Genomic DNA, 10987 nt, shown 5'->3' on the forward strand with positions numbered 1-10987 from the left:
ATACAGCTGTATACTTCATGGAACAAGAAATAACAATCTGTTCATTATGGTGTAAAACGCAAATCTGTCCACTGCTTTCATGGAGTACTATGGTGCAGTCCATCCGTCTTTCTTTGCGTGCAATCATGTCATGGCTGAAGTTTTGCGGACCCAATTAGGAAATAAATGCACTTGGAATAAAAAAGGTGAACTTTTTTCTTTCATTTTTTGTACTTTTTTATCATTGCCTATTTTAGGCCCATTCGCATTATTATGAAAGTGAAGTCTTCCTACACAAACTGGAAATAAAATAAGTTACAATGGAAATGCAAATAGTTTCGACGTGGCCCTGAATTCTATAGTTTAGCCCAGGATTCAATGCAAATGGGAATTGTCTTTTTATTACTTGAGATTTACACTGAATATATTTATTTCCCCACCATTGTTTTCTCTCCCCCCCCCCCCCCCCCCCCAAAAACAATTTAAGTACTACTAACTATGATTGGGGAGCAGCAGATTAAAGTAACTACTTTAATTTTTATAAGTTCTTTGCTCTTTTTTATGATGCCAATGTATTTTTTTCCAGATGAATGATGCTGGTGATTGGTGTCCTTCTTGTCTTGACACTCTGCTGTGTTCAGCCCACCCTGTCTTCATGGGGAGACAAAATGTACAGATTTCAAGACTGCTTAACTGAGTGTAGTGCATTGTGCTACAAAAAAGGATACCCCAAGGATCTTCCCTTGACCTTGAGAGTGTTTGGATGGGCATGTGGCGACGAGTGCAAGTATCAGTGTATGCATGAAGTAACAGAATATGATGTGCAGCACAGCAGACCTATTAAGCAGTTTTATGGAAAGGTAATAATAATGCAAACAATAAATCTGTGGAATTGAGTTAAGGCCAAGTAAAAAAAAGCCATGTTTATCGTCTCCTCCTGCATCCTTGTTAGGTCAAGTTTGTTCCTCAGAAGTTCAAATTCCATGCGTTAGCAGTGCCTGGGCACCTAAAATAAATGCAGACGTTCTCGTTTCAAGGCTTTACTTACAATTTTTTTCACCCGTTCACAACATTGCAGAAATTTCCTTTGTAAATCGTACAAATCTTTGATAAACCAAGGAGAAAAAATATATAAAAATTAGAAAATAACCAGGGCTGCATGCTACCTATTTTAATCTTATCAGGACAATAATTTTTTTTTTAATTTTCACATGGCTTAACTTGAATTATCAAGGAAGAAAATTAGTTAGAGTTAGATAGGGTAGTTTAAAGAGATATATATATATTGGCTGCTCAGATTTCCATTAAATCTTGAACCAAGTTTATCAGCTCTTTTCTTTGAACTTGCAATCGTGTCCACATCAAAGTTTGTCCTTTTGTCCCCTGTTAAAAATGTCAAGAAATGATAAACAACTAAAATATTTAATAAATAATCAAAAAGAGGAGTAAAGTGATGAAAGTGTTGAGTTTATAGAGGTTTTGCAGTTCTAGTTAGGTGTGGTGAGGAAAAATTTTACTGGCAAGTAGATCATTTGTGGCCTCACTGTTCATTGTTTTTATATTATTTTTTTGTTGTTGTAGTGGCCATTTGTACGACTGTTTGGGATACAGGAACCTGCCTCAGCAATATTCTCTCTCCTGAATGGAGTAGGACATCTGATCGGATGGCGAAGATACAGGAATTCTGTACCACCCCATCACAAGATGTATAACTTATGGAGAAGTTACATGCTGGTCAGTGTACTACTGTAACTACATATGTTATAATCAGAAATGGTTTACACCATGGCTATTGCAAGATCATTTTGTAAGAGAGACAGACCTCGGTCATCCCTTGTATTTGCTGGGGGGAGGGGGCAGAATCCTTGTCTTTTGCAAAACCTCAACTTTACTTACTAGAGCAGGGGGGAGCTCCTCCCCTCTCCTCCCCCCTAAAAACATTTCCCACTAGCAGCACCCTTGTACACATAAGAGAAGGCAAAGCTAATGACTATTTTTTTAGACAAGGCAATTATATGAGCAGCATACATGTTGGGATAGGACAACCAAGAAAATCAATTTTGTTTTTGCATGTTTAGGTTAACATCAATGCTTGGTTGTGGTCCACTGTTTTCCATTCAAGAGACATCAGTTGGACGGAGGTTAGTCTCTGGTCTCCTGCTGGTGTTTGTGCTGATAGTGATGTAGTTATTCCTTTAAGTAAATGTTATTTTGCTGTCATTTTATTTAATGAACTTATTAAGGTATGCTGTGCTCTTAGCTGCTGCTATTAATTATGCTGTTGTTTGTGACATTTGTGTTTTATGTATTGTTGTTAGAATTAGTGTTTTTGACAACTATTAACATTGTTGTCATGGTGTCGTTTTTTTATGGTATGACTGCCACCAAAAGCTTATCCATAGTTTCTCCCTTGAATTATAATGTTAATGGATGCTTTGCATCGCTTGGAATTGTATGAGCACCTGAGAAGTGTAGAAGCCCACTTGTTAAGGCCTAACAGGATGGGCTAGATTACCTTATTGTTCTATTGTATTAGTGTTCTTTGTCTCTTTCTTTGTCTTCTTTAAATTTCATCGATACTGATACTTGAGCTATAATAGTGCAAGTGGTTTCACGCTCCCTTATGCAGCAAATTATGTAGGAATGGTTTTGACAAAATCTCTAAATCCTCAGAAATTATTTAAAGATACGACCAAGTCAGAATCTGTCCCAAAGGCTAAGTTCCCAGCAAACCTTGCAGGCAAATTCAGGCTTTAACAAAAATTAAATAGAGAGATTTATGGGTGTGGTGCTTATCAATTTTGGGGCTGTCTTTTGGGCTGTTATTGTTTTGCTAACCAGCCTTTTTTTCTCTTCAGAAACTGGATTATTTTTCTGCTACATCCCTTGTTTTATGCTCCATTTTCTGCTTCTTTGTGAGGTAAAGGGCAAACTATCAAACATTTTGCACCATAAATAAACCAATTATTGTTATACTGTTTGTAGAAAGAAATATACTAAAATAATGATATCCAACAATACCAACCAATTTTAGACTGCTTTTCTTAAAAAAAAAAAAAAAAAACTAGCCACACATTGCACAATATTGTTCGCTTGTTTGTTATTTATTTTGCTTGTTTGTTATTATTTCGCCTTGGTGCACGGATGCCACTGCTGTTCCTCATTGCTGGATTAGCCCACTCTATTAATATCAATTATCATTTGTAGAGATAAAGATTGCCACTTATAGTTTACCTCTTTAAGGCTGTCCTCTTCGTATCTCTTTAATTGTTTCATTGTTTGTCTGTTTGTTTTATTGTTTGTCATTTGTTGTTTTATTGTTTGTTTAGGGTAGCAGGTCCCGAGAAGAGGTTGGTTTGTGGCTGCTTTGGAGCAGTTCTTTTGATTCTTTTTTGCTGCCATATGTTCTACCTTGGTATGGTCAAAATGGACTACAGCTATAACATTGCTGCGAATGTTGCTATAGGTATTTCTCTATCTCTCTGTGTTTTCATTTATTTATATTTAATTAATCTCACCCATCTATTTTCCAGATTCTTTGCATACACATATTCAGATCTTATTGAGGGGAGAGGATGCTCAGTCATAGATATTTTCTTGTTAAAGAATTCTTAGGATTTGGTAATCCTCCTAAATAAGAAAATACCACTGCCACCAAGCAAAATGTACTCACACCGCAGCCACTGTTTGCTACATGTATCTGTGTGTATGTTTGCCTGAAATGAACTGGCAGAAGCAAAATCACTTTTGTTATTATCCTCTTACAGGCTGAATTTGTTTTCATGCCGGGGTTTGTTTGGGAATATGGACTAGTCAATCATAGTTTCCAAGTGATTTTTGTGGGGATATTGAGTTGTCAATCAAACTTTGGGAGATGATCTGATAGTTTGGTTTGATTAAATACAGTATGAGTAAGCACTTCGCATATTTTCATTGATTCTTGTTATCAGATACTTTAAACGAACCATGACTTTGATTTAGTTTATAATTCTAGTCCACTGAGTTGGCTATAATAAGAGAAATTATCTTTTCTCACAGGGATTATTAACATGACAGGGTGGATACTATGGTGTGCAAAGGTAAGCTCACAGAATAATAGAAATTTATTAAAAATAGAAAATTTAAGTATAAAAGAAATTAATGTTTGTAGATCTTTTAGATGACCTGTCTAACAAAAAAAAAGAAAAATTTTATGTGTATCTGTTACCCACCCTTTGTTCTAGAGGTCTCATCTGTCACCTCACCCTAGGTGCTAGAGGTCTCATCTGTATCTGTCACCTTACCCTAGGTGTTAGAGGTCTCATCTGTCACCTCACCCTAGGTGCTAGAGGTCTCATCTGTCACCTCACCCTAGGTGCTAGAGGTCTCATCTGTACCTGTCAACTCACCCTAGGTGCTAGAGGTCTCATCTGTATCTGTCACCTCACCCTAGGTGCTAGAGGTCTTATCTGTACCTGTCAACTCACCCTAGGTGCTAGAGGTCTCATCTGTATCTGTCACCTCACCCTAGGTGCTAGAGGTCTCATCTGTACCTGTCACCTCACCCTAGGTGCTAGAGGTCTCATCTGTACCTGTCACCTCACCCTAGGTGCTAGAGGTCTCATCTGTACCTGTCACCTCACCCTAGGTGCTAGAGGTCTCATCTGTCACCTCACCCTAGGTGCTAGAGGTCTCATCTGTCACCTCACCCTATGTTCTAGAGGTCTCATCTGTCACCTCACCCTAGGTGCTAGAGGTCTCATCTGTCACCTCACCCTAGGTGCTAGAGGTCTCATCTGTACCTGTCACCTCACCCTAGGTGCTAGAGGTCTCATCTGTACCTGTCACCTCACCCTAGGTGCTAGAGGTCTCATCTGTCACCTCACCCTATGTTCTAGAGGTCTCATCTGTCACCTCACCCTAGGTGCTAGAGGTCTCATCTGTACCTGTCACCTCACCCTAGGTGCTAGAGGTCTCATCTGTCACCTCACCCTAGGTGCTAGAGGTCTCATCTGTCACCTCACCCTAGGTGCTAGAGGTCTCATCTGTACCTGTCACCTCACCCTAGGTGCTAGAGGTCTCATCTGTACCTGTCAACTCACCCTTGGTGCTAGAGGTCTCATCTGTCACCTCACCCTAGGTGCTAGAGGTCTCATCTGTACCTGTATCTGTGCTAGAGGGCTCATCTGTACCTGTCACCTCACCCTAGGTGCTAGAGGTCTCATCTGTACCTGTCACCTCACCCTAGGTGCTAGAGGTCTCATCTGTACCTGTCACCTCACCCTAGGTGCTAGAGGTCTCATCTGTACCTGTCACCTCACCCTAGGTGCTAGAGGTCTCATCTGTCACCTCACCCTAGGTGCTAGAGGTCTCATCTGTCACCTCACCCTATGTTCTAGAGGTCTCATCTGTCACCTCACCCTAGGTGCTAGAGGTCTCATCTGTCACCTCACCCTAGGTGCTAGAGGTCTCATCTGTACCTGTCACCTCACCCTAGGTGCTAGAGGTCTCATCTGTACCTGTCACCTCACCCTAGGTGCTAGAGGTCTCATCTGTCACCTCACCCTATGTTCTAGAGGTCTCATCTGTCACCTCACCCTAGGTGCTAGAGGTCTCATCTGTACCTGTCACCTCACCCTAGGTGCTAGAGGTCTCATCTGTCACCTCACCCTAGGTGCTAGAGGTCTCATCTGTACCTGTCACCTCACCCTAGGTGCTAGAGGTCTCATCTGTACCTGTCAACTCACCCTTGGTGCTAGAGGTCTCATCTGTCACCTCACCCTAGGTGCTAGAGGTCTCATCTGTACCTGTATCTGTGCTAGAGGGCTCATCTGTACCTGTCACCTCACCCTAGGTGCTAGAGGTCTCATCTGTACCTGTCACCTCACCCTAGGTGCTAGAGGTCTCATCTGTACCTGTCACCTCACCCTTGGTGCTAGAGGTCTCATCTGTATCTGTCACCTCACCCTAGGTGCTAGAGGGCTCATCTGTACCTGTCACCTCACCCTAGGTGCTAGAGGTCTCATCTGTCACCTCACCTTAGGTGCTAGAGGTCTCATCTGTCACCTCACCCTAGGTGCTAGAGGTCTCATCTGTCACCTCACCCTAGGTGCTAGAGGTCTCATCTGTACCTGTCACCTCACCCTAGGTGCTAGAGGTCCCATCTGTCACCTCACCCTAGGTGCTAGAGGTCTCATCTGTCACCTCACCCTAGGTGCTAGAGGTCTCATCTGTCACCTCACCCTAGGTGCTAGAGATCTCATCTGTACCTGTCACCTCACCCTAGGTGCTAGAGGTCTCATCTGTACCTGTCACCTCACCCTAGGTGCTAGAGGTCTCATCTGTACCTGTCAACTCATCCTAGGTGCTAGAGGTACCTGTCACCGCACCCTAAGTGCTAGAGATCTCATCTGTACCTATCACCTCACCCTAGGTGCTAGAGGTCTCATCTGTATCTGTCACCTCACCCTAGGTGCTAGAGGTCTCATCTGTCACCTCACCCTAGGTGCTAGAGGTCTCATCTGCACCTGTCAACTCACCCTATGTTCTAGAGGTCTCATCTGCACCTGTCACCTCACCCTAGGTGCTAGAGGTCTCATCTGTATCTGTCACCTCACCCTAGGTGCTAGAGGTCTCATCTGTACCTGTCACCTCACCCTAGGTGCTAGAGGTCTCATCTGTACCTGTCACCTTACCCTATGTTCTAGAGGTCTCATCTGTCACCTCACCCTAGGTGCTAGAGGTCTCATCTGTAACCTCACCCTAGGTGCTAGAGGTCTCATCTGTCACCTCACCCTAGGTGCTAGAGGTCTCATCTGTCACCTCACCCTAGGTGCTAGAGGTCTCATCTGTACCTGTCACCTTACCCTATGTTCTAGAGGTCTCATCTGTCACCTCACCCTAGGTGCTAGAGGTACCTGTCACCGCACCCTAAGTGCTAGAGGTCTCATCTGTCACCTTACCCTATGTTCTAGAGGTCTCATCTGTCACCTCACCCTAGGTGCTAGAGGTCTCATCTGTACCTGTCACCTCACCCTAGGTGCTAGAGGTCTCATCTGTCACCTTACCCTATGTTCTAGAGGTCTCATCTGTCACCTCACCCTAGGTGCTAGAGGTCTCATCTGTCACCTTACCCTATGTTCTAGAGGTCTCATCTGTCACCTTACCCTAGGTGCTAGAGGTCTCATCTGTACCTGTCACCTCACCCTAGGTGCTAGAGGTCTCATCTGTACCTGTCACTTCACCCTAGGTGCTAGAGGTCTCATCTGTACCTGTCACCTCACCCTAAGTGCTAGAGGTCTCATCTGTCACCTCACCCTAGGTGCTAGAGGTCTCATCTGTACCTGTCACCTCACCCTAGGTGCTAGAGGTCTCATCTGTCACCTCACCCTAGGTGCTGGAGGTCTCATCTGTCACCTCACCCTAGGTGCTAAAGGTCTCATCTGTACCTGTCACCTCACCCTAGGTGCTAAAGGTCTCATCTGTACCTGTCACCTCACCCTAGGTGCTAGAGGTCTTATCTGTCACCTCACCCTAGGTGCTAGAGGTCTTATCTGTCACCTCACCCTAGGTGCTAGAGGTCTCATCTGTACCTGTCACCTCACCCTAGGTGCTAGAGGTCTCATCTGTCAACTCACCCTAGGTGCTAGAGGTCTCATCTGTACCTGTCACCTCACCCTAGGTGCTAGAGGTCTCATCTGTGCCTGTCACCTCACCCTAAGTGCTAGAGGTCTCATCTGTCACCTCACCCTAGGTGCTAGAGGTCTCATCTGTCACCTCACCCTAGGTGCTAGAGGTCTCATCTGTCACCTCACCCTAGGTGCTAGAGGTCTCATCTGTCACCTCACCCTAGGTGCTAGAGGTCTCATCTGTACCTGTCACCTCACCCTAGGTGCTAGAGGTCTCATCTGTCACCTCACCCTAGGTGCTAGAGGTCTCATCTGTACCTATCACCTCACCCTAGGTGCTAGAGGTCTCATCTGTACCTGTCACCTCACCCTAGGTGCTAGAGGTCTCATCTGTCACCTCACCCTAGGTGCTGGAGGTCTCATCTGTACCTGTCACCTCACCCTAGGTGCTAGAGGTACCTGTCACCTCACCCTATGTTCTAGAGGTCTCATCTGTCACCTCACCCTAGGTGCTAGAGGTCTTATCTGTACCTGTCACCTCACCCTAGGTGCTAGAGGTCTCATCTGTCACCTCACCCTAGGTGCTAGAGGTCTCATTTGTACCTGTCACCTCACCCTAGGTGCTAGAGGTACCTGTCACCGCACCCTAAGTGCTAGAGGTCTCATCTGTACCTATCACCGCACCTCACGCCTGTTGATACGTGACGATCATTGCGTTACTCATTGCGTTATGAGGTTGTTTTGTTTTTGTTGTCCAATAGAACCTTCGTCAACAGCCCTATTTGTGGAAGTGTATTGTCATATCAGCTAGCTTGTTCTTTCTGGTTGGACTAGAGGTGAGTGAACTTACTGGCACTAATATATTCATGGATCAAAAGGGGGAGCGATGGGTAAATCCGAATTACCGTGGTGCCGAGACCCGCGTTTCAGAATCCGAGCCCGAGACCTTTTTCAAATTTCGGAATCCGAACCAGAGCTTTCCAAGCTTGTTTTTGGATAACTTGCTTCGTGATAGAATTAAACAAGGCTCCGAGACTCCTAAATTTAAAAAAAGGGACTTTGAGACTTGCGTAAAAAATGCCGAGAAATATTTGCGAGACTTTCGGAATTTCGATGCACCCATCACTACCCCTATCATAAAAAGATCCATCGTATGTTTGTATACACTGGATTCACCTTTATCATCGTTTTATATGGTGATGATTTATATTTTTTGAGGAGTTTTATTCAATGTCTGTTGTAGGTGTTTTATTTATTTACACCTGAAGTCTTTGCTTTCAGGTGTTTGATTTCCCGCCTTTGTGGTGGATATTTGATGCTCACTCTTTATGGCATCTCAGCACAATTCCTTTCTGTTACTTCTGGTACAGGTTCGTATTTTTTTTTTTTTTTTTTTTGCAATGTTTAGATTTGGCAATATAAATGCCAAATACTTGCTGCTCAATTTTTTGTCAACATGTTCTTCTCTCAGTTTTTTGATAGATGACTGTAGGTACCAGATGGAAGAAGACAAGCGACCAAAAGAAGCATGATGACATAGCATCACCAAGGAAACCTGAATGACTTATTTTAAAAGAAAATGCAATGTAATATATACTTCGTAAATCTCTCTGCACCTCGACAAAGACCTTAAACATTTTACTAAATAATTGTAATATAATAAATCTCTCTGCACCTCGACAAAAACCTTAAACATTTTACTAAATGATGTAATATAATATATCGAACAAAATGCGTCGCCGTGTTGTCCTTGGGTTAACAGCTCGCAGCTCCTCCCTCCTTTTTATCTACAGCCCTCCGCGCTTTGCTCCGTTTCCCTAATTTGTTGCCCCACCCTCCTAATAAAGTACACATCTACTGCGTTATCCTGTGATGTGACTGCTTTCAAGCACACCCTCCAAATTATGTTCATTTCCTCTGCGTTTTACTCGGGTTCATTACTTTCCGGGCCCGAGCAGTGAGAAACATTTTTTACACTGATGGAGTGGGGAAGGGGGGGGGGGGGGATCAGATCCTGTGTTAGGATCTTCACACAGGGTTTGGTATACGTCGTATACACTCGCGGGTTTTGCACATCGGATTTCGTCATGGCATAACTGCCGGAACGACTAGATTTAGATTTTTCGAATAAAAGTGAGTATTGGATATCACATTAACGATGTTTCTCGCACCACTCGTGCAAATTTCACACCCGGCGTAAAAATCACGGGGAAATATTTTCAATACATGTATTGCTTATCATATATACTAGAAAAAACATCTTTTCTTTCGAGATTTTTGGGCTAGATATTTGGGGGATTCCCAATTCTCTGATTACGTAAGCGTGTGATTACCATTGTTATCATCGAAAATCAGAACACTAGACACGATAATACAGGAGCACTACGTATAATTGCATCCGAAGAGAGCTCAGACATCCGATAAACAAATCCCGATATAAAATACGCTGGTAATACGGAAAAACAAAGCTGTCGTCAGCAAATTCCTATGAAATGATGTAAATTATAAAAAAAAAACGTGAACAAGAAGAGTTGAGATAGAGTTTTTTTGGGGGGCCCCCGTTTTGCATGCCGGCGACCGACGGTGATCTAAGAGAAAAAGGATATTAGCTTAAAATGAACGTCAAAATACTTACACACCCTAGGTGCGATTTGGGAAATTAAACGCGTTCACAAAATTGAGTATCCTAAAAGAATCGAGCCAAACCTTGGTCAGTTCCCGTAAATAACAAGTGGTGGTCGGTCATTTATATGCAGTCTGTCGGGCTATCAAATGTTTCTCTTTGTATTACTAATGTGTGTATGACTCATTAACACGAAATAATCCAACCAAATGATGATGGATAATAGCAAAAGTGAGGATCAAGCCGTATCCTATAATTTAATAATGTTACTTCCTCTAAAGAATTACTCAGTCTCCCGGCGTTCATATGCTAAGTTGCTAAACATGGATCAACTCCCTTGACACTGAATCCCAGCTAGACTAAGGGACGTCACGCTAAACGGTCTACTGTCTGCCTCCGTATTTCATCGCTTGTTTCTCAAATAGCTCGAGTGTTCTCGTTTCCTGGGTGCCCTGTTTGAGGTGCTTTCTCTGCTCCGTACTTCCTTCCTTCTTTAAAAATTCTTTCAATTACCGGAAATTTTCTGTGGACTCGAACGCGATAGAATTTCCACTCAACTTAAGCGTTGTATGTACATGAATAATATTAGCTAGATTTTTTTACTGTAACAAGCTGATAAGTAAACCTGTGTTCTTATTCAAGCTTGGCGTCAATTCAAAAGGGAATCAACTTTATTGACTTGGAAAGAGTGTTTTTTATCATATCGCCAGTGATGTTTATCAAAGGTTGTTCTATTTGGGACACATCCTGATTTGAGCGACTAGATCACACCCCTTTT

General features: G+C 43.0%; 1 protein-coding gene across 1 annotated transcript; it reads left to right on the forward strand.

Moving 5' to 3' along the window:
* The first annotated feature begins 10 nt into the window (after positions 1–10).
* Positions 11–9318, forward strand: LOC5514015 (post-GPI attachment to proteins factor 3). The gene is made up of 10 exons (XM_001634174.3): positions 11–185; positions 566–839; positions 1561–1713; positions 2058–2120; positions 2838–2899; positions 3309–3445; positions 4018–4058; positions 8348–8422; positions 8868–8956; positions 9058–9318. The coding sequence occupies exons 2-10, from the start codon at positions 570–572 to the stop codon at positions 9116–9118; spliced, it is 951 nt and encodes a 316-aa protein (XP_001634224.2). The 5' UTR covers positions 11–185; positions 566–569; the 3' UTR covers positions 9119–9318.
* Positions 9319–10987: the final 1669 nt, after the last annotated feature.

Source organism: Nematostella vectensis, chromosome 2, assembly GCF_932526225.1.
Source record: "Nematostella vectensis chromosome 2, jaNemVect1.1, whole genome shotgun sequence".
Lineage (NCBI taxonomy): Eukaryota > Metazoa > Cnidaria > Anthozoa > Actiniaria > Edwardsiidae > Nematostella > Nematostella vectensis.